At 52.0% G+C, this 22,508-nt stretch overlaps 1 protein-coding gene across 4 annotated transcripts in view; it reads left to right on the top strand.

The window, feature by feature from the left end:
• ZMAT4 (zinc finger matrin-type 4) overlaps positions 1 to 22,508 on the top strand; it is a 72,952-nt gene that overhangs the window by 9,498 nt on the left and 40,946 nt on the right. For 2 of the 4 annotated variants that reach the window (XM_062596806.1, XM_062596801.1), the window contains exons 1-3: positions 565 to 705; positions 1,627 to 1,991; positions 18,813 to 18,914. In XM_062596806.1, coding sequence (XP_062452790.1) covers positions 1,983 to 1,991; positions 18,813 to 18,914 — 111 coding nt within the window. In that variant the 5' untranslated portion in view covers positions 565 to 705; positions 1,627 to 1,982. Of the gene's footprint in view, positions 1 to 564; positions 706 to 1,626; positions 1,992 to 18,812; positions 18,915 to 22,508 lie in introns of those variants that run through there. The other 2 variants (XM_062596803.1, XM_062596804.1) reach the window with 2 other exon arrangements.

Genomic DNA, 22,508 nt, shown 5'->3' with positions numbered 1-22,508 from the left:
GGCCCCCAGCTCCTGCGCAGGGAAACAGCGAGGGTTCTTGGGCCGAGGATGAACACTCCTTTCCCTCTGCTCTGGGCTCTCCTGCTGCACGAAGGGCTCGCCCGCTGCCAAACCTGGCGGTGGTGCGGTGCGTGGCGGTGAGGAGCAGTGCCTGCAGAGCAGACATGCTCCCTCCATAAATCCAGAGCATCAAAGCAAGTGCGTCATCTGCAGAAGTGTGAAGCTGAAAGTCAGTTCCTTCCCCCGGAGCCCCTGATACCCTTCACAGTCTCTGCCTTGCAAATCAAATTGTCACATCCTTATATTCTTACAGTACGGAAAATCCCTTGCCAGTGCTCTGATTTAGCCATGCTGCATGAAGCCAGACAGCTCTACCTTTCCCTGACTGGTCCAGCTTGCCCCAAGACCAGGGCCTGCCGGCTCTCTGGAAGCTCCTGGTGATAGTAGGAGCTGGATCTGGAGGGAGGCTGCCGGGCCGGTGCAGCCTTGCAGAGCACCGCGGAGCCAATCGCAGCTGCTAGGGGTGGAGCTGGAGCTCCAGCAGATCGTTGCTGAGTGCCTTTCCCGCACAGTTGGTCTGGGCTGCTGAAAGATCTGGTCGCAGAGAGAGGAAAGCCGTAACAGTGGCTCCGGCGTGCTCCTGCCCTAGCAGTATTGCTGACAGCTCCCTCGCACGGTGTGCTCGGCCCAGCCAGCAATACAGAGGTACTGCCCACATCCTGCCCTGCTTGTGCTCTGCTTGTTGCTTGGCTCTGCGTTGCTTAGAGTTTGCAGAAAGTTCACTGGGAAGTCGGAGCCGTTTAATTACGGGGTGCTTGCGGGAAGCATCGGGAGGGATCTGCTGTGCTGGCAGGGCTCGGGCGCAGTGGTGCCGGGTGGCTGGGGAGCCCGTTCCTCCTGTGCAAGCGCTGCTGCTGGACCCGAACCCCCACCCCACGGTGCAGCAAGGGCCAGATCCGGCCTGGTGCCTGGGTACAGGGAGCCCTGCCCGGTGTCCACGTTGTCCGCCCTGCCCTTGGACCCACGGCGGGAGGTCGGAGGCCAGCTGAATGTGTTGCATGAGTGATGCAGGCCCACCTCTGTCTCTGAAATGTTTTCCCCTCGGTGTTTTTATTGGATGCTGCATGAGCAGGTGGCTAAAAGCTGAGCAGGCCGCTTGGCAGGGGCTCCTCCTGAGATGGAGATCCTGTGCTGGATCGCCAGCTGAGATGCGAGGAGCTTTCACTGAACCGACTTTGTGCAGGTTTTCCCACAATCCAGCACAGGAGAGTGAGGTCCTAGGGCTGCAGCATGCAAGAATGACTATCTGTAGATGCAGGAAAGCAAGCCTGTTCCCTCTATTGTTTGTAAGTTTGGAGAATTTTGCAAGCGAGCCTGCACTGCTCGGAGAGCAAAGGTGTCTGCATGCATGCAGGTGCTCCCGGGGTGGCAGTGGCCGTTCCCGAGTGGACCCGCTGCAGCCGTGGTGGGGATGGCAGCTGCAAGCCTGTGCTGGTGGCCCTGTGCTGGTGGCCTGGTGCTGGAGGAGGGGTTGTTCCGTGCCTCTCGGTGGGGCTGGCCACCTGCATGTGCTGCATGCAGCAGGCTGTAGGTCTGATAGCCTAAAGCCAGACCCTTGCGCGATAGGAGCTGGTGACTGCGGCTTTGGGCTGCGTGGAAGATCTCCGACTGACTCATGAGAAGTCTGGATTGCTGGCGATCCATATCCGTTGATTAGGAACACCAGACCTGAGCAGTGCCTGCTCAACCCTCCCGAGGCGAACACGCTGCCGTCCCTGCCCTCGGGGCAGACACATGCTCTTTCTGCCCTCCTCTGATGCTGGAGTGACCTTAGCGAGCAGCCCTGGGTGAAGAACGAGCTTCACGCAGCCCTGAAGAGCTGGTTAAAAATCATCTGTTTGCATTTTCTGCCTGAGACTGTGCCGCTGGCTCTCGCATGAGCACGTGCTATCCATCTGCAAAACACAAACAACCGGCCCGAAATGCAAAAGGTGAGCGGGGAGAGAGGTGCAGAGGGGATGCTGGGCAGGCGGGCTTCAGCTCCGGGGGCTCTTGGCACAGCACAGCAGGAGAGGGGCAGGTCCTGTGGGAGCTCCTGCTGCTTCTCCTTGTGCCCTGCCTTGGGGTGGAGTAGCAGGGACTCCCTTAACACTTTAAAAGAGATGTTGTGATAAAGGTCCCTAGACAGTGACTCATCTACCCTAGGAAGGGCTGCAGGGAGGGGCACAGAGCAGCCATTTGGAGTAAAAACGGGTCTTTCCTCCTTTCTATCAGAAATAGTGAGGGCAGGAATCCTTTATTACTCCTGGAGTAGCGGAGACCTGTCGACTGGAAACCTCCTAGTTTCCGTGTCCCCTGCACCTGCTCCAGCGCCATCTGCATCCCCGTCCCTGGGGAGACCCTGCCCTCTCATCACACCTCTAGCTGGGACTTTGTTCCAGAGTTCAGCTCCATTTTTTGGCTTGGGGCACCCCCTCTCTTAATTTAATCTGATCATTCTTAGTCACTTCTGAGTCACCCTCAGTAATTAATCCTTGCCCTATGTAGCTGTTTGCATTACGTTTCTGCGTGCACCCGGCAGACCTGCGTGTGCACATTTTGGAAGTCGCTCTGCTTTGCTCCATCTGTGCTGTTTTGTGTTAACTTTCCTCTAGCATCCAGCCTCCCTCCCCCCCCCCCCCCCCCGTGCCGTTTCCACCTTTCTCTGCACTCTTGCCGTTCTGGAGTCACGGAAAGCAGAGCAGCGCTCGGCTGCTGCACCTCCGCTCTCTCAGGTGTGCCGTAGAGCACCTGCACCTCCGAGGGCTTCCCTTGCTGTTCGCAGCGTTGCTGACTAACCCCTCTTGAACAGGCTTTAGGTTGCCTGGTATGGAGATGCTTTGCAGATACTTGCTGTGATCTGGTTTAATCTGCTGTTTCCCATTTACAATAGAATTGGTGCAGCCAGCTGCTCTCTGCTGATTTAGCACCTTCCTCCTCGTCAACAGCTCTGTTTCTCTCTCCGGATGGCCTTACAACACTGTGCTATGCTAAGTAATTCCTCCTCCTCATCCCTAGGGAATTAGCTGGGAACATTAATGGCCAGACCTTTCCTCTGTATCAGCTACAGATCTGTGGTCCAGGTAGGAACTTATCATCCCTCCAAGCACATGTTTTGCTGTTGAGCCCCCTCCCTCCAAACCCACCATCAAGAAAAAACACTCCAAAACTTCAAAGATGAAATATATACAATAATAATAATGGCTTGGGTTTTCTTTTTTTTTTTCTTTGAGAATTACTCATTTGCAAGAAGCAACTTTTGACAGTCTGCATCTTTTTCAGATCCATGAGTTTCATTACAAGGTGTTTTTAAAGTCAGAAATCCTCCAGGAAGGTTGAAGTATGTCAACATAAAGGGACCTGAACTCACTGCAGAGGTCTGAGATGGCAGAAGATAGGAAAGGATAGAACTCCTTGGTGCTTTTTCTGGCTGCGATTGCTCTAGGTCACTTAGGCTCAGACTGTCAAATCTGGGTGTCTTGCTTCATCTGGGTTAAGCTCTCAAGGAACGAGGTGCGACTTGAAACCCAGAACTGTTCTGATAGATCAAAACTGGGCCAGTTTCTAGGCCAAAACTGGGCCGCAGATGTTCCCAAGGGTGGATCTGGGTACATAGGCAGGAACTCCTGAGTTTCAAGGTTCTCATCTCCCCCTGTTGCACAGATACCTTCCTCATCTGAATGCAGGCGGGTTTCTTCCTGCCATCCCCCAACAGGTAGCAGAACTGTTTGCTGTCGCTCCAAGTGTGAACAGCAGCCCTTGCTGCAAGGTGCGATGTGCCGCTGCCAAGGGCTGCCCTCAGGAAGCAGCAGTTGCAAGAAAGGCTTCCTTCCATGCCACGCCATCTATTTGCATCCACTAATGGAAGGTTTAGCAGAGCCAGGCTTGGCTGCAACAGTTTTGTAGCTGTGACCTTCAGGCAGCTTTTGACTGAGACTGGAGAGGCACTGATTCAGTAGGGTATTGCAGCTTTGCCCCTTCATTTTGTTCTTTCTATAATTTCTCAAGCACTTTGGCACCCAGCTACACACTGATTGTGCCGCTCACATGAGGGGACACCGGGCAATCACGGTTGCTGTCCCCTGTCCTCCCGCAAAGGTTGTGCCCCAAGCAGCCTGCCCAGCCTTGCTGGGGTGCTGCCGAAAGCTCCTTATGGCCCGACCAGGACGCAGCGGGGACCGGTGCCCAGAGGACATCCTGCTCCTTTCTGCGGCGTACTTGAGCAATTTGCTTGAGCAAGTGCTCACCTCCAGGAAGATAGGTGAGTGAGTTAAAGTCTAGAGGAATTAAGTGCACACTTTTCTAGGCCGTGGCTCCCATGGGAGTCATGAACAGGAAGAAAATGGTTTTTCTATGGTTGCTGTGCAAAACAAGAGTCTGCTGGCATTATGTTTTGTTTTCTTGCCTCGGAGGCATTACCAGTGCAAAGGGCAGGTGTCCTTTCTGCAGGGAGCACCTAAAGCTCTGTAACAAGCTGCTCTGACTTTATCCAGGGGTGAGGAGGTGCTCGGGGCCCCAAGAAGCTTTCACGGACCTGGCTGGCTGGTGGAGGAGCCCAGGGCAATGAGGACCTCGGGCAGCTGTGACACCCCGCTCCTGTGCCGGTTCCGGCTTGGTCCCGCGGCCTGCAGAGCTGCAGCGCCCTGCCCGATGCCCGGGCTCCCTGCATGAGGACCTCCCTTGCCCAATGTCCTCCTCCTCCTCTGGAGGAGGAACGCGCTGGGCCCCGTGTGGCTCCTCATGCTGCCGGTACCTTGCTGCAGCACCATGCTGCGGTTCCTGCCCGCTGTGCTCCTGAGCAGGTCAGCACCATGGCACTTGGCAGGGCCGCGAAACCATGCCATTCTCTCCTGCATTTATTAATTGGAAAGAAATAGAGTTGCAGGGAGTGATCAGATTTTGAGAAAGACCCTGAGGTCCAAAATGTTCCCAGAGGAGAGATCCCTAATTGCTCTCTAATTGCATCAGGGTTTAATTTGTTCTTTTTACTGTAATGTTCCCATTTTTACTAGATAGTTTGTTTTGTTCCATTAGCTAGAAATGGTTGGAGATGAATATTTTCGATATTAAAACTTGCCTGTTGTGTAATGCTTGACAGCTTTTAGGCCTTTAATGTGCTGGCAGGGGAGGCCGAAGGCTGGTGGGGCCATCCAGCTGCCTGGGCCAGACCATTCGCACGTGCGCGGCAGCACTCGCTCTTGTAGCCTGGTCTTGCACTGAGACCCGTCCTGGGCAAAAGGTTTTGCAGTCACAGATGAATCGTCAGTCTGTGGGGCTGCAGGAGCCCATAGGTGAGCTACGGTCGGTGCGAGCAGTGTCACTGCCTGTGTCTCTTGTTGGAGTTAGTGGCTGGGCAGGCAGTGTTGCTGGAGACCTGGCTGAGACCCATTTGCCTGGCAAAACAACAGCAGATTGGAGGAAGGGAGCCTGTGCCAGTGGCAGGGAGACAGCTCCACAGCTAGCCTTGCTGTGAGGATGCACTGGTGGCAGGGACGTGGTGGTGTCCCCATGGTGAGGATGCACCACCTGTGGGTTGAGGTGGCACCCCCATGGCGGGGATGCAGTGGTGTCAGGGATGCAGTGGTGTCCCTGAGGTGAGGATGCACCGGTGGTAGGGATGCAGTGGTGTCCTGATGGTGGAGATGCACTAGTGACATGATGCGGTGGTGTCCCCATGGTGAGGATGCACCAGCAGCAGGGGTGCATCGGTGGCGGGGGTGCAGTGGTGTCTCTGTGGTGAGGTTGCACCAGTGACAGGATGCGGTGGTGTCCCTGTGGCGAGGATGCACCAGCAGCGGGGATGCACTGGCGGCAGTGGGTTGTACTGGGAGGGCACGCAGCAGCTCTGGCCCCCAGTGCCCTTGCGCCATGGGGAGGCAGCTGGTGGCTGGTGGTGAGTGGGGCCGCAATCCTCCTGGGGGTGGTGATGCACGGGGCCCAGGCATTCCTGAAGGACTCGCAGCCAGCAGTGCTTCCCAGGCTCTTTAATCCATGTTACCAGGGTGCTGGGGTGCAAAATTCACAGCGTGTGTGAAAAATTCAAACAGGAATGCTTCGAAACAGGCTTTTGAGAACTTAATTTGAAAACAAGATATCAGAGAATATCACTGTTTAATTCCAAAGCAGAAATATATTTATTTTGCCTCACTAAGGGGCCATGGGGTCAGATGCAGATAAGCTTGGAGCTGCTCTTTGCCAGTGCACATCTGTCGGAGAACAAGTCTTCAAGGCGGAGGAGTAAATAACCTTCCTGTATATCAGCTTGTGCATGTGGGACCCTAGCTGTGCTCCTCCTTGCCCCTTACAGATGGTATATGTCACTGGAGGAAAGCATCAAAATGACAACCACGGGTCCAGCTGCTCACTGGAAAATCCCAGGCAATATTATTTCCAGCCACCAGAGATGCTCCATGATACTACTAATTGCGGCAGCAAGTAATCGGTCTAATGGTGAAATGCGGGGCCATAACTCAGGGGCACCTGGCGGCGACTGGGGCCGCGCAGGCTGCAGGGGCCTGTTACTCCCTTGCTTTGGTTGTCAGGCGTTTTTATGGCAATTTTGAGTCGCTGTGCAGGCGTGCAATACCGTAGCAGCCAAGGGAGCCCCAGCTGAGCCCCGTAACTTGCGGGGTTGTGGGCGATCCCGCGCGCTGGGGCAGAGCTGCGGCCGGCAGAGGCGCGAGGAGCTGCGCGGCCGTGCACAGCACTGGCAGGAGCCGCGGGGCAGATCGGGAACCGGCCCGCGTCTCCCGGCTCCCCACAGGCACCGCCGCTGGCTTACGAATAAACTCTCCAGCGGCTTTGTAATCTCCTTCTATAATAAAAGTTTGGCTGGTTCGTATTTGAGGCTTTCAAATTGGCAAGCTACGTCGCAGCTTAAGGGTGAGTTCTTCTGCCGTTTGCGCTGAGGGTGTTTCACACTGCCAGCCTGAGCTGATCATCACCAACCCCATCACGCTCATTCGTTTCGGGCCCAAGTCATGATTTGAAGCGAGTTTCATTCTGCAGATCCCATTGTGCCGAGCGATGCTGTACTGTGGGAATTTGGAGTTTCTTGATGGATGCTTTCCCATTTCTCAAAAACTCTCTGATTCTTCCAGGTCTTGGTCTCTTAACTCCTGCTAGGCATCTTTCCTGCACCAGAAGTAAGATGTCTCTTTAGCCTGTGCTTTTGGAGAGGTCTGCACCATTGGAGAAATTTTGCATCTGCATCTGCATGGTGCAGAAGTGTTTTGCCCTCCCCCTAAAGCACAGGGATTTTCTGTTTTTGTAGATCATACAAAAAATCATTTTTTCCAGGATTTTCTGTGTCCTAGCTGCGAAGGAAGGCTGATGGCCATGGCCCAAAGGGTAACGTACAAACCCCACTTTGAAAGCTGACATCGTACCAAACGTACTAGCTCATTTTCATCCCCTCCCGGCGCTCCGGGGGCTGTGCAGTGAGTGCCGAGGCCCGTGATGGAGACCTTTCCCAGGCCTGGAATCGGAGCCGTTCCCGAGAGGAGCTCGTGGCTCCTGGCGCGCTGCAGCTGCAGCCCGGTTTATCGCTGATGAAAGCAGTCACTCGCGTTGCCCGAGACACTTTCACCCGAGGAGCGGGAATAGCACAACGGGCATTGATTAACCATTGCTCACGGCTCGCCTGTTGGGGAGGCAGAGAGTAGGGTTGTTTCTTTTTCCCAGAGATGGGAAATGAAGCATGCATTATCTGTGTGGCTGGCTGAAACGCTCATAGATACCAAGCAGGGCTGACATGAACTGAAAAGTCCAGCCTGCTTCAGTTCTACAGGGATGAGCACACAAGACGTCCCTGCCTCTTTGAAGAACACAAATGCCAACAAAATAGCAATTTTTAAAAATCAAGGACAGGCAAAGAAAAAAGCAGTGGGAAGAAAGTAAATGTTTTGCTTTACTTAAGATAAAGCTCCACCGCGTTTGCTGTTGCACACGGAGCTCATTGACAGGTTAGGTGATAATATGAAGGAGTCTAATGGAATCTGCTGATCCCCAGTAGAGGACGTGGAATGGGGATGTGGAGTTAAGTCCGGAGCCCGGAGGTTTAGCTGTCCCGTGCGAGCGAGGGCCGAGGCGCTGCGTGCAGGATGCCTGGCGTCCCGACGTTACGTGACTCCACAGTGTGGCTCCGGGGGCCGCGCCTGGCGCCCGCTCCCAGCAGAGCCTTTCTGCCGCGGACGCCGGGAGGATCATCCCAGGAGCCGATGCGGGGCTGGCGTGGCGGAGTGCTGATGGCACCTCCGCAGGAGGTGCTCGAGCTCAGCCAGCTGGGCCAACATGGAGACTTTCACCAAGGGATACAGTAGGAAAATAATCCCCCATCAGTGACAGACAGATTTGTTCTCCAAAGGATTCTTCTAAGCTCGTTGCCACCTCAGATGGCTTTGCCTCTTGGGTCTCTGAGCTGAAGCTGATGGGGAATGACAAGCCCTGATTATGCAAAGTACCAGAGGCTACAATGTAGGCACAGGATTCAGCTTGACTTGCTTCCGCATGTTATTAGGGAGCCACAGGAAAAAGTAGGTCCTGCGTATCCATTAAAAAATGCAGCGTCCTGACTGCAAGTGCCCGGAAACGCCACATGTGCAAGCTGTGCGCGGCTCTTCCTGGTGGCACCGGCTCCTCGCCCTGGGACCGGGCAGCAGGCGCCGGGCAGCCGGCCCGGCCCCTGGAGGCTCCCGAGGGATTTCCGCATCCCTCGGTTTCCATAGCGACGGCGAGCATCGCGGGCGCCCGCCCCAGAGGCGCCCGCCGCAGCACGCCCGCGGGTCCTGGGCTCCGCGGGGCGCGCCAGGCGAGGACGAGCTCCAGCGGGAGGGAAAGGGGACGGAGCAAGGGCTTCCGGCGAGGCACCGCTCCACGCGGGATGTGTCCGCGTCCGCGCGAGGTGCCAGGAGCGCAGGGGACATCCCGGGCGGCAGCGCCCGCTTCCTCCTCCGGAGCCGGCGCGTGCTTCGCCGCGGGCACCATCCCCTCCTCCATCCCGTGGTCCGCTCCCCGGGCCGGGCGCGGGCCGGGGCCTCGGCACCGCTCGGGAGCCGAGCCTCGGCTCTGCCGCTTCCCCCGGGAAGGCGCCGCCGCGGCCCCTCGGCACCGGCGCGTTCTGTGCTGTGTTCAGCGCGTTTCCTTTGCTTGGCTCTGCGGTCCGAAGGTGGGAGAGGGGCTCGCCTGGGCGCGAGCCGTCCCCATGCCGCTGCGGGAGGCCGGAGCCGCGGGAGGGAGGCTTGGAGCCGGCTCCAGAGGGGCCCAAGGAGCTCCCGGCCGGGGAGCGGCGGCCACGTGTGGGGACGCGCGGCGCTTGGGAGGCTCCAGCTCTGGCTCTGGCTCCCTCCGCTGCGCCTCTCCGCAGCCTTTCCTCTGCTTGGACACGTGGAGCAGACACGTGCAGGGTCTCTCCTGCTCCCCAGCTCGTGCCACACACAATCTTGTTCTGATTTTCAAAGCTCCAATAAAGCGTGTCGAAATGCATCAAAGGCTGAGCGCTGCAGCGAAGCCAGTTGGCTCTGGAGAGGAGTTCAGGAGAACGGACGGAGCAGGGAGATGGCGGAGAAGCCTCGGGCCCCCCCGCCGGTGGGACGGCCGCGTCTCCGGGCAGGCCAGGGAGCCGGGAAAGCCGGGGCTGCGGCCGGGGCTGCGCCAAGGCCGGGCTCAGCACGCTCCGCTCCGGCACCCCGGCTCCGCGGGGCCGCAGCTCCCGTCGTCGCTTTGCGGCGGGACGTTCCCGTGCCGGCTGCCGTGCTGAAGTCCCTCGTCCCTGCAGGGCATGGGCCCCGGATGCTGTTTCGTATCCTGCCTTTCTCCAGGGCCCTGCAGGCGCTGCCCATGCTGGGAGCCCGTTGCTGCTGCCGGGCATCGAGAGCGCTCCTTCCCGAAGCCACTAAAAGCGTCCGGAGAGCCTGAACTTGCAAAGCGGGTGCAACCATCCATCATGCTGATGGTGCTGGGAATGAGGCACTTGAAAAGGCAGTATTTTGCATTTCTTCAGATGCCCTGTTGTAAGTGCTGTGACACAGTTGCTAAAAGCACATTAATTATTAGCAAAGAGATTTTTTTTTCTTTTTATTGCAAGACAAATTAAACAACTGAAGAAAACAGGAAGTGTTACATGAGAAGTTAATCCATGGGTGAGTGACAGTACCAGAAGCCATGGTAATTCACGACATGAAAAAACAGGACATTTAATTTTTGGCTTGTTGTTTGCCTTTGGCATTCATGCACATGCTCAGTTGTCACATCTCTAGTGCTCCAGTATGGAGGGGTTTGGAAGCTGTTAATTCTAGGAAAGGTAATTGAGTATGGGAGCGAAGAAGTTTTTTTTTTTTTTTTTTTTTTTTTTTTTCCTCTCTTGACTGAAACAAACTGAATTGTTGAATTTAGTGCCTTGTCATATAGCATTACCTGCCCATGCTCATACACTATGACAAATCCACCTGTGCAGAAATTCTGTTTTCATTGCTATATGCAGGTGATCCAGCAGCAATCTCAAGGGTGAGGCTCAGCACAGGACTTCCCCAGTCCCCGGCACCATCCCCGCGGACTCTGTTCTCTGTCAGGTGCGGAGCAAAGCTTGCTAGGGCATGGCGAAGAGGACCTGGTCTGAGGGAGCTGGGCATAAGTGGGGACACCAGACTCTTGTGCTTCTAGGTTTATGCAATGCCAGTTACCAAATGGCTGTTAAAAGAGCAGAGGAAATTAATTGTCCGGGTTGGAAGGGTTTAGCCTTCCTGAAGCGGTTGGACTGTGAATGGGCCAATTTGGTGCAATCCAAAGTCACAGAAACTTAACTGGTTAAATGATGATACAAACCCTGTTTCCACACACCAGTTCCCGATCTCGGTGAGGCTGATAAGCGTTTATGCATACGTGGGAGTGAATCTGCCTGTGTTATGGGGATGTGGTCCGAGGCTGTCGCGTGGAGAACTGCCCTGTGTGGAGGGCCGTTCGAGGATGCTCCCCCAAACCTGGTAGTGGTGTTTGGAGGTGCAGGGGGAATTTGGGCAGGGAGAAGCAGTGGTTAAAAAATAGTTTGGTCAGAAAGACAGAAATGTAGCTGGAAGCAACTAAGAGCTAGAGCCGGTGGAGAAGAGCAGGGAAAGCAGTCTCCTTCCTGCAGACGCCCGTGCATTTTGCTCACGTGGAGGTGGCAAGACAGGCCAGGCACAGCCACGCAAGGGCTCCCCTGTCCCGCTGGGCCTGGGCGCAGCTGATTTTTCATACTGTCTCTTTTGGATATTTTGCACAGGTTCCTGCCCCCTTCTCCTTGCAGTGTCCTTCAGGTCTGCTTTTTCATCTCCCTTAGGGGAAGACAAGGCTGGCTATGCACAGTTAGCATGTCTGCAGTCGCAGCAGAGGAGGGAGCAGCTTCTTTGATGTTTGCCTATAACTTTTACACTTGTATCTGAGGCATGTGCTGTAAAGTTTAGACAAGAGTTACCTAGGGATTTGGCTCTGATCTCAGATTTAGATCCTTTATTTGCTGTCTTCATTTAACATGTCCCCTCCTGAGCCATTGCTCTACGTGCCACGGGACCAGCCTGAGCAGGCGCTTGCAAACAGCACAGAAGGAGCATTTGGAAAAGCTGCAAGCTGTCTGCTTCTGACAACAGGCTGGTTAGTCCAAGGATGGTGCTGCATTTCCAGGCTCCCTACCCTGAAAGGACATGAAATGGTCAGCAGCTGCTCAGATTTTACATGGTTTTCTGCTTATTATTGTAGAAATACAGAAATAAATGAAAGTGTAAAATAATAACTGTAGTCTGTGAAGTGATAGAAAAGGGAAAATCTGGAATTAGAACAATTCTTTCATGTTTAAGAGCTGGAACATGGGCTAGTTGCTCTGGAGCATTTGCATTGTGGATTTCCCGTTGTTAAAGAATTTCTTTTCCTACTCAGATCTGCTCATTGGTCAAGAAAAAAGGGGATGATGCACTTGACAGCAGCACAATAATAAACATAGCAGCAGCTTGCTGAGGGAGGGTTTGCTTGAAATGAGATTATCGTGGTGTTTGCTGGAAATGTGACAGGAAGTATGTGCTGGAGGGGAGTGCGGGTTGTGCTTCCTCTGTCCCCGGGTTGCAAGGGAAGGCCTCCGAGAGCCGTCATCACGGCAAAGGACTGCCGCAGCTCGCAGCGACTCGGCTGGCTCTCTTGCCCTGCAGCAAGTCTTGTAGCAGTCTCACTGCTGTGCCTGGGTCTGGACGGCAAGAGCACTTATTGCGGGTGCACTTCCAGCACTCTCCTGTGTGACAGTTGCACGTGCAGTGCATGGCTGTGTCTGGTGGAATTTAACCGGTGTGAAGCATATCAGTAAAGAAGGAAGTTGGCTTTGAATGTGTCTCTGATGTCAATAGCTGGATTGCTGTCCTCTAGAATTTAATGCAACTTAGTTAGAATCTTTCTAGCAGTTGCCAAAAACTGGAACCAGCCCCATTAAATGGATTTTCATTAAGCTGTTATAGTCACTGAAACTGCTCAGAAGAATCATAGCCATATGGCACAAGGTATTTAAAATGAAGTCTCTGATGACACAGTTTGCCGTTCCTGGAGATGCTGAGCTGACATGTGCAGAAGTTACTGATCAGAAGTGGGGAAGGGAGGGCATCTTCAACACTCGACTGCCAATGAAAGAGGAAATAATAAATAATAAACCCCACTGAAAGAACAGGAGACAAAGCTATCAGTGTTTGAAGGCACCACTGTATGTGCCTCTATGTAAGGAAGAGGAGAAACAAGAGTCTGAAATCCGTAGGACTTGATGTGCAGTCCAAGTGCTTCTGCTCAGCTGAGAGGTTTGGGTCCAGCTGGCAAGGATGAGAATCGCACATTAATTCTTCAACTTTCTGAAAGGCAAGCCTCTGAGAAGGTACAGGGAACATATCCCTTCTTGCTCAGCATCTGTGGTTCTCGGCAGGCGTCTCAGTCGCACGCGGTGCTTCACAGCCGCTGACACACTGCGGGCTGACTGCTGCCTGCTGGCGGCGGAGCAGCAAACTCTGGTTCCACACCGCTTTTGACTAAGGCAGGTTACATGGAAGATCAGCCAAAGAGTAGTCAATTCTAGCAATTGTTAAGCACTTGCAGAGAGGGGGAGTTAAAGTGGAATTAAGTGATTAGAAATACATAAATAGTAATTGCCTATGTACTTCCTTTATGACACTTGCAGGTGGAGGAAGTTAATAAATCCTCTGTTAGCATTGACCCACCAAACAATAATGCAGACTGTATCTGAGATGAGACAGAATGCAGAACACCCCCAGCTTTTCTGGAGCAAGAGAAAAACTATGTATTTAGGTCAGGTACCCACACAACAAAGCTGTTTTCTTCATCCCAAGGCTTCGTGTCTAGGAGGTGCCCTTTGCTTAGACTGCAGCCCTTGCAGTCGTGCACAGATGCCATCCGTGGGCCAGCTGCGGGGACCTCGCTGTGGCTGCAGTGTCTTGCAGGAATCCCATTTAGGAAGCTGGTAGATTCCTCTTTCGGTTCTTGCATTGTAGTGGGGCCCTTGTGCAGCTCCCAGGGGAGCATTGGCTGTGGACCTCCCTTGTCGTCTGCGCGAGGAGCAGCCCCAGGTGCCTGAGGACCACAGCAGCGAGACTGCCTGCTTTTTGGGGCTCGGAGGGGCTCTGGGTGCAGAACCGGAAAGGACCTGCTGCCCTGGCCGGCCAGGCGGCAACAGGAGAGGTCCTTTGCATGCCACTGGGCAGCCCAGCTTCCCAAGACACACACTGCCAGGGAGGAAGCAGCCTCCTGCCTGCTCTGGGGATGGGGAAGAGATAACCAGAGCTGTTTCAGCAGAACAATTAGGGAGAGATGTTCTGGACTGGTTTCCTCTCATCACCAAACTTTATGCTGTGGCCTGGAATCTATCAGCTCCTTGGATGCTGCAGCAGCAAGAGAGACCGTTATCTAGCTCCCTGTCGCTGATTTGTTCGCAAGAACACCTAAATGAAATCAAGGCAGGTCTAACTTTTAGGATAGAAAATCGACTTTGGAAAAAAAGAAGTAGCTATTTTCACTACATTTTTTCACTACGTTGACATTCTTTTAATGTACTGCTCTGGAATGTTATCCTATAAAGGAGAATATAAGTGTACTGGAGAGAGGAGAAAAAGAAAAAAAACAAAGAAACCAGCTAACGGCCACCAAAGGTTTGTTTAGAGCCACAGCAGGAAGCACCAGGCAGATTTAAAGAGCTGCCCTTGGGAAAGGCTGTATGAGAGCACTCCAGCAGCACACAGCCAGCCAGGAGGGCTGTGGAGAAGGGCTGCACTGCAGCCACTTCTGCTGTGTTCATGTGGCTCGAGTAAAAGTCTGTGTTTTCTCAAGTCAGGGGTCAATACTTGAGTTTAAACTTGTTCTCAGCCTGTCTGCATTTCTACGGGCAGCTTTGCAGGGTGGTTTGTATAAATGGTGCTGGTAATGGCATGCTTATGAGGAAATCTTTCTTCTAGTGAAGAAGCAAATATCCCTTGCCAAGATGAATCTTTTATTTTTGTCAAACTGTTCATAATAAATTTAGTCCTAAGCAGTTATTGTTACCAAAGCTTTCTAATTATTTTAAATAGCCAAGCTTACATATGCCTGAATCCTCTCTACAGTTTAGCCTAATATATTCATTCAAAAGCATAGAGGAGGCTTTGCTTCCATTCATTCTCCTGTTCTCCCTAATCTCCATCCCTCACTCTTCCTCCTAGCTGTCATTTTCATTACTATTAAAAAGCAATACATGCAAAAACATACAGTGAAACGCTCTGCAGGTGCCTCAGTATGATGAGGACACTCAGCCAGGCACATGTGGAAGGTGCTGAACCCTGGTCTCACATGAGCAGTTAAACCAGGAGTTGCTCCGTGTGCTGCTGTGACAGCACTGGAAGGAAAAGGCAGCTGCAAGGGAAGGAATCAAGCTTTGCTGAAGTGAGTGAGGGACTTGCTGCTGCTGCTGCGCTGTGTATCATTTGCCGAGGAGGTCAGGCGTGGCCTTGGATCTGTCAGGGCCAGGAGGATGTTGGTGTTCCCATGAGCGCTGGCTGGTGTGGTCTGGGCTCCTCTACCCCAGCTGCTTGGCATCAGTCCTGTCTGCTTTCCACCTCTGGGGAACACTGTTCTGTGTCTGTATCAAACCAAGAGCCCTGATATACATGCTAGAGCACCATGCTACTGCAGTAGTACAATTAATATGTGTAGCCACCAGTAAGAGGGCAAATTGCAAATGTGGGAGTCACAGGAGTAATGTTAGCTGTTGCATATTGGCTTCACTGGATGCTCTTGAATGCATGAAAATGCACTCATTCCTCAATGTCCAGTGCTCCCCGTGGCTGGTTAGAAAGTGAGTGGCCCTTTGGAGTAGAGTGGAGTCTGGGATGGGCTTGCTGGAGCCCTCCTGCAGGATTTCCTTCCTGGAAGGGGAAGGATGCATCTTCAGGTGAAACTCCAGAGCAAGGAGCTGGGCACCTGCTGCTCCTGGGAAGCTGCATGCAGAGCCCAGAGGAGCACCATGCATCCAACAGCTCCCAGCAGGAAAGGGGCAGAGCTGCGAGCCCCTCGCGGAGCTGTGCCCGTCGGCACAGTGAGTCGTGCTGGCGGAAGGCAACCTGCACAGTGGTCGGGCAAGTGGCAGGGACGGCTGCACAGGGCTGGGAGTGGATGGGCTTGAAGAGCTGCAGTCTGGGTCTGGGGAGAATGCCTGATCCAAGGCCCAATTCCAAATTTCAAACAGGTAGCACTTTTTTTGCTGACAAAATTGATGCTGTTTAAGATGTAGTTTTACTGGTGTGTAGGGACCATAGCAGAGGTTTTGGCTCAGCTGTAGCTGTGTGTGTGCTTTCTCTCATGGGTGATAATTCCTTACTTCTAGCTCTATGCAGCATCATACAAACAGTCATCTGTGACTGTCAGTAAGGGAGATATCTTTCAGCCCAAGTCCCCCTTTAATGTTTAGCACTGACTTAAATGTCACACCTAAATCACCTTCAGTTGGAAGTCATCTCATCTTGTAGGCTGAAGGGGGGAGACCTGAGTCAGTGGGTGGATGGGAGCCTGCCTGGGAGGCTCAGGGTCCTGCAGGTGCTGGTGTTTTGGGGAGGGTTGTGTGCTTCCTGAGGCAGAGCTGAGTCAGTGCAAGTGCGAGCACTGCTCGAGTCTGTGCTTGGAAGTGTTTCCAAGCAATGTGAGCAAAGGCTCCTTGACCATCATGAGCAGAGCAAGGGAAGAATTTGGGTTCTCTGACTGAAGAAGACAAACAGTAGATCCTTAAATTCTCATTGGCTTTCTGGTAATAATTTATTGTTAATCAAAGTCCTTTTTTTTCCACTGGCTTGTACAGCCAGTGGCATCTATTGGTACTCAAGTTTGCCTCCAAAGATACCATATGGAGAATGCTTCTGCCACGTGTAGCCTGTGACAGTGCTCTTGATGCATTTCTTTAGGGTATGCCCTTACACAGGGTTTTTATTAGGTGAGCTGAATAGTTGCACATGAGTCATTCCACAGTGCTCGCTGCACAGCGTTCACGTTGTCGACATAATAACTGTATTCACCTGTTGAGATGCATTATATCCTCATGTAGTGACAACAGCGCGTAAAACCTAACAGGCAGTGTTGAGGCTAACAAATCTTATACCTATACCAGAAGCTACTGCTTATAGACAGGACATTAAATCCTGTTGTTGGATAATCCTGTTCAGCCCCCACTGCTGCAAAGGAGGGGCAGAAAACCACATTCATATGCACATACATTAGAGGCATAATAGATTTGGTATCTGTTTTCAGACCTTGAAGGGATAAGCTGATACAGAGTAGCTTTTTGTTTACTCTGATTTTTGCAGTGAGAGTTTACACTGCGAGCATTGCACACTGCATGCAAATGAAGGCAGTATTACCTGCCTCTGCCCTGGTTGCTGGATTAAGATTTAATGAGATTCTTTGCTTTGCCTTGTTTCAATCTGTTGTATTTAAGTGGGAGTTTTTTTCATTTTACCTTGTCTTTGATGCAATTTCGACACATTCCTTGTACCTTTAAAAGGGTCTTTTGGTGTCTGGGAAAGTTTCTCAATGCAGCATTTTTCTAGACAGGGTAAATGAAGATTAAATCTAGGCAGATAGCAAAGGAAAACAAGCAAGCATCTTTGCAGAAATGGAGCCAGCAGAGCAACTCTGAGGTTTGTATTTTGTCTGATAGACCACAAACACCAGAATAACCCTTTTTCTGGTGGGAGGCTGGGGGGGCTAATCTGTCTCTCCATGGTGAGAGTCTCTGGTGTCTGCTCAGCTGCTTGTCTTTCACGTGCAGGGATCTTCCTGCTCTGGAGGTGGCAATACAGCTGGGGGCTTGGGTGCAGCCCACCTGCCGGCCCGGCAGCTCTGACGGGGACTGGCAGGCAGGCGTGTGCCGAAGCGTGGCTCCGCGAGCTGGCTTCCGCGGGAGCCCGGCTGCAGTCAGCCGGGCTGGTGGGTTTAGCACGTCCCTGTGCCCCAAGGCAGCAGAAAAGTTGCCCAGGTCTTTGCTGCAGAATCCAGCAACTTCGGCTTGTTCCACACGATCGTTTTTGTTCTAATGATATCTCCCAAGTTGTTTATTTCTATGTTATTTTCCCTTCCAATCAATGAAATTAATGATATACAGTCTGCATCATCAGTCTTCACTGTACTGGGGTTTGTTATGACTGTGAATTAATAGAGACTTAATCTTGGCAGTTCTCAGGAGGTATCAACCTCTCTCTCCCTCTTGAATTGCAAAGACTATCTATTTGTTTATTTATTTTTAAGTATCCTATGAAGCTACTTCTGGTGTTTTTTGGCACTTCTGTGTTCAGTCTCTTACAAGCCTTGGTCCTGCTGATCTGCATTTTGGATATCGATACAGAGTTCATGCAAGCAAAATCAGGCATCAATAAGGAAGGTATGAAGGAGGACTTAAGGTCTCCTATGGACATGATCACTCATCAAGCTGTTCTGGTGAGTGTCCTTGTTGAAGTTGTAGGGAACACAGAAATACTTAAGCAGCTATTTGGGAACTGCGAAGCCCAGTAAACCATGCAAGCATGATCCTTCCTTGTCAAAACTGAGAAACAGAGCACCTTCCCAACTCTGAAACGCCTTCCTCCAGGTTATAATGATGTTCATGTTCTATAGTAAACGTCTTTCTTATCATAGAACAACTGGCTAACTGTGTTTCAGGCTAGGAGCAATGTAAGTTAGAGCAGGTTGTGTGCGTGGTACTTCTAGATATGCAAGATAATGGAGAACAGCCATTTACAGCCAAAGTTCGCATGTGAAATATGGATATTCAGCAGCACGGGGCTGTGCAGAGCCGATGCCTGTGGGTGCTGGTGAGGCTGGAGCACCCAGTCCTGTGGGTGCAGGCGTGTGTGCAGCCGGGGGCGCGGGACGTGCACGGCAGCTACTGCTGGTGCCCCTGCCCCTGCCCGCCTCTCATGGCACTTGCTGCCCCAGGATGGAGGCACAAGTCTCGCCCGGTCGGTGCAGAGTGCCTGCGTGCAAATCTCTGCAGCTCCGAGGCGTTTCAGCGAGCCGGCGTTTCATGCCTGAGGCGCACACATAGGGGTGCAGTGGGGCCTGCCAGTGTTTCGGGTTTGCACCATCACGAAGCTGGTCTCCCCTGCTTGCAGTGGCAAGAGCTGTTCAGCTCGGGTATTGCCTTACCCTTGTGTCTGCAGTGATTGAACACAGCTACCCTGCCCTGTTTTACCAACGGTTTGTAACTAACTGTTTGTCTCTTTTCTTTGTGTTGCTATGGGCAGATGAAATCATCCGACATTGACCAGGATTTGTTCACCGAAAGCTACTGCAAAGTGTGCAGCGCTCAGCTGATATCGGAGTCGCAGCGCGTGGCGCATTACGAGGTAGGATGCTCTGCGCTATTTACGTTGTGCTCTGCTCCAGCCCCACCACCGCGTCTTACTGGGTGGCATCGGATGCTGTGCTACACCAGCATCCAAAGCTCCTCCTTGAAACTCAAGGTTCAATAGAATATTTTTACTGGTGGCATTTTATTCTGCAACCGATGTCACTGCAATATTGCCTGCTGCATTTTCTTCCTGTTTAAATTTATGAATATAGGCTGCAATTTGAACACAACTCCAAGCTAGTTTTCAAAAAAATGTTGTTAGCAAGGAGATCAATTAAGAGTTCAGTAAAATGAACTCAAGTTTTAATATTAAATGTGCTGCACTGTGCTTTGCTGAGTAGGAATCACTGATTGTGCTGAGAACAGATTAGTATTTGTGAATGTATTTAAGCGCTTAAGAAGTAGGCAAGCAATAAACAATTAGAGAGGATATATCATTAGAGGCATGTTAGAACAGCAATTAACAGCACCGCACAGCTTCAAAACAAAATTAAATAAATTCCTATTAAAAAAGGGAGGAAATTACTGAAGGATATGCTGCTGTGCAATCCTCTGAGAAAGGAAAAACACTGTACAGTCCTTATCTTAATACATGCTCCTTACGGGTGTGGGAAACACGCAGTATTGGGCTCTGCAGCAGAATCGCTTAAGTAATCATCCAGGTGGGGATGTCTCAGCGTTAACCAGGAATGAGAAGGGGAATTTTCTCATTCACATTCTAATTAAGAAGAGGGTGACAGGTTGCACTCTGTGGTGGTTGTTGCAAAGTGTCCAGGCAAGCATCCTCTGCACGGAGCAAGTTTCCTGGGGACCCCTGTCCATGCTCTCTGTGGCCACATGTAGGGAGGACATGTGATGGGGCCCAGCCTCTCCTGGAGGGCTCTAGGAGAAAGAGGTGATGGATGTGGAGAGCCTGGGGACGAGGGTTTTCTGCATTCATGGAGGCTAAGTGGCTTAGTCAAGCTTTGCCCCCACTTTTGAATGTGCTAAAACCATCAGTGTCTGCAGCATTTCAATGAAATCAGATTCCATGCTAAAAGGCCTTGAAGATGACATTTCCCCAGACTTCTGTCCTGCTTTGAATGTTTCCAGTGGGTATATAGGGTAGATAATGGTATGTCACCGCTGGCCCTGCTTCACAAGCACCCATGCTGGTGCCCATGCTGGCACAGGAAGCTTAATCAGCGTGCAGGATCCGGGAATGCTGTGTTGCATTAATAAATACTGACAACAGTAATACACGTTTACTTATAAGGCACTTTACGTGCCCTAAGGAGTTTGCCGAAGCAGACATTGCCTGTAAATGCTCCTCTGGCTGCCCTCAAGTGTGCAGCAGAGATCTCCAGCACCTGCTGCGAAGTCTCAGGCAGCAGTTTTAGGGGCACCTTCCAGATCTTGACAATGTGTGGTGGGGATGCCAAAGTCTGGCCTGCAGTAGGCCAAAGGAGCTGTGCTGCAGAAACAGGAGCAGCTACCTGCGAGCAATGGGGTGTGCAGCCAACCGCTTCTCTTCTGTGTCTGTAATTGTCGATATGAGCTGAATTCCTAATTCACAGCAGATGTTTTGGAAATGTGGAAAACAACACGTCTTCTGTTGTGTGTTTCTGCTGTGAGGTGTTGTGCTCGTTTGTCACCCCTGTGAAATCCCAGCAGACATTGTTGACATTCGGCACAATAATGCCATTATATAACCTCGCCTGCCAGGTTGTGTAATGCAGAGCGTCGGAGACCTGAAGGGACAAAGCAAGTGAGCCCGTCCTTCCCAGGAAACGGGCTTGCTGAGGCCCGGCCCGGACTCTCTTCCGATGGGCTGAGGGATGGAGATTTCTCTGCACCGCGGCTACCCCGCGCTCCGGCCACGCGCCTGCAGCAGCCTCTGCTGCGGGTGCCGAGGCATGGTTCTTGGGCAGTCGTTCTAGTCACCCCTCCGGAGCGTAGCAGGAATGCTTGAGACATCCCAGTCCAGGGGGAGCGGGAGATGCAGTGGCAGAGCAGCTGTGAAAACCTCCCCTAAGGTTTTATGAGAAATGTGGTGCTGGGGCAACATGCTTGTATCCAGGAGTAGATCTCTCGGGGGCTTGGGCAAGTCTGGATATTCTTCACCACGCTGGTTGATGCACGTCGCTTCTGGACTGCCTACAGCTCAATGTAGCATTGAACCTTGCGGGAGCGATTCCAAGGAGTGAACGTGCTTCAGCTGCAAATGCGAACAGAAGATCTTTGCGCAACACTCTGGTCTCTTTTCCAATGAGTTGGATGTGGCTCCAAGAGACCTGAGCAAATAATTTGTAGTGAATCATTTATTAGATGAACTTAGCCTCTTTTCCTATGCAGACATTGGACAAGCAGTATGTGATTTCCCCACATACATTAATCATTGAAAATTATTGGGGAGTAATTTCTGCAAATAATTCTTGCTCTGACACTGTTTCATATGCAGTTTGTTCTGAGTACCTGCAACAAGAACCGGGAAGGCTATTTTTTTTGTTGGATGCTTGAGCCATAAGATGCTTTTATTCCTTGGCCAGATGAATAAATTAAGTTTGTGATGCAAGTATTCACTTTTATAACATCAAGGTTCACAACAGGACTGTTCTTTTACAAAACTGTCATTTCCAATGTACTATAGCTCCATCCTGCCAGAGACCTCCAGCCCTTGCTGCAAGCCAAATAGTTAACAGCATGAATATAAAATTTGCTGTTTCTTCCTAATTAAAAAGTAGCTGGTGATAATTTTCTCACATTTTTTTTTCTTGTGCAATCTATGATCAAAATGGATATTTTTTTTCCACAGGGAAAATATCAACTTAAGATGACTAAATTTTCAGCAAGGCTATTTCCACCTGATTTCCTAAAGCTGCTTTGTTTCAGCTTCTTGACTTGGAGAAAATTAGCACCAACATAAAAGTGTCAAGTAAAAATGAAATGTAAATGATATTTGTACAGAAATGTGTGTTTTGGAGGAGACTGCCTGACCACAGGCACTGGTGGACTTTGGGTTCTGGGCAATGCTGTGAAAATGCAGCCGTGGCTGCTGCCGGGCTTTTTGGGTGTGCTGGCAGCACCTCCAAACAGTGCAAGTGTTGGGGTGGGGGGGGAGTTGAGCGGTGCGCTTAAACGCGCTGAAGTGTTCGCTTGGAGCAAGTCTCTGTGGGGCGATTTTGGAGATGTGACCACAGCTATGAGTGAAGATACTCCCAAAAGACTGCGGGGATCTAGGAGCTCCTGACTTGTGCTGTGAGCACGTTTCCCTCCATTGCAGGGGCAGCTGGCCTGGACGAGGCTGCTTTGCAGTTGATTGCATGTGTTTCTGTGCAGCAACTACCAGGCAGAGATGCCAATCTGCAGACTTGGGCTAGTGCAGTGTCTGCTGCCTCGAGGAGCCGTGCTGGGCTGGGGGAGGAGAGCCCCGGGCTGCGACTCGCGGTGGGGTCCCGCGCGTCCTGGGGGCAGCACATGCCGCTCGCGGGGCACACGGCTTGCTCAGGTCAGCAGCACCTCAACCCTGGCTGAGCTGCAGATCAGAGGGAAAGGAGCCTGGAACTTGCCTCTCCCGCATTGCCAAGTAAGAGCTGCGGCCTTTCTGCCA

This window comes from Rhea pennata, chromosome 28 (assembly GCF_028389875.1).
Source record: "Rhea pennata isolate bPtePen1 chromosome 28, bPtePen1.pri, whole genome shotgun sequence".
NCBI lineage: Eukaryota > Metazoa > Chordata > Aves > Rheiformes > Rheidae > Rhea > Rhea pennata.
Note: the sequence above shows the minus strand (reverse complement) of the source record. Positions and strands in the feature narration are given on the sequence as shown.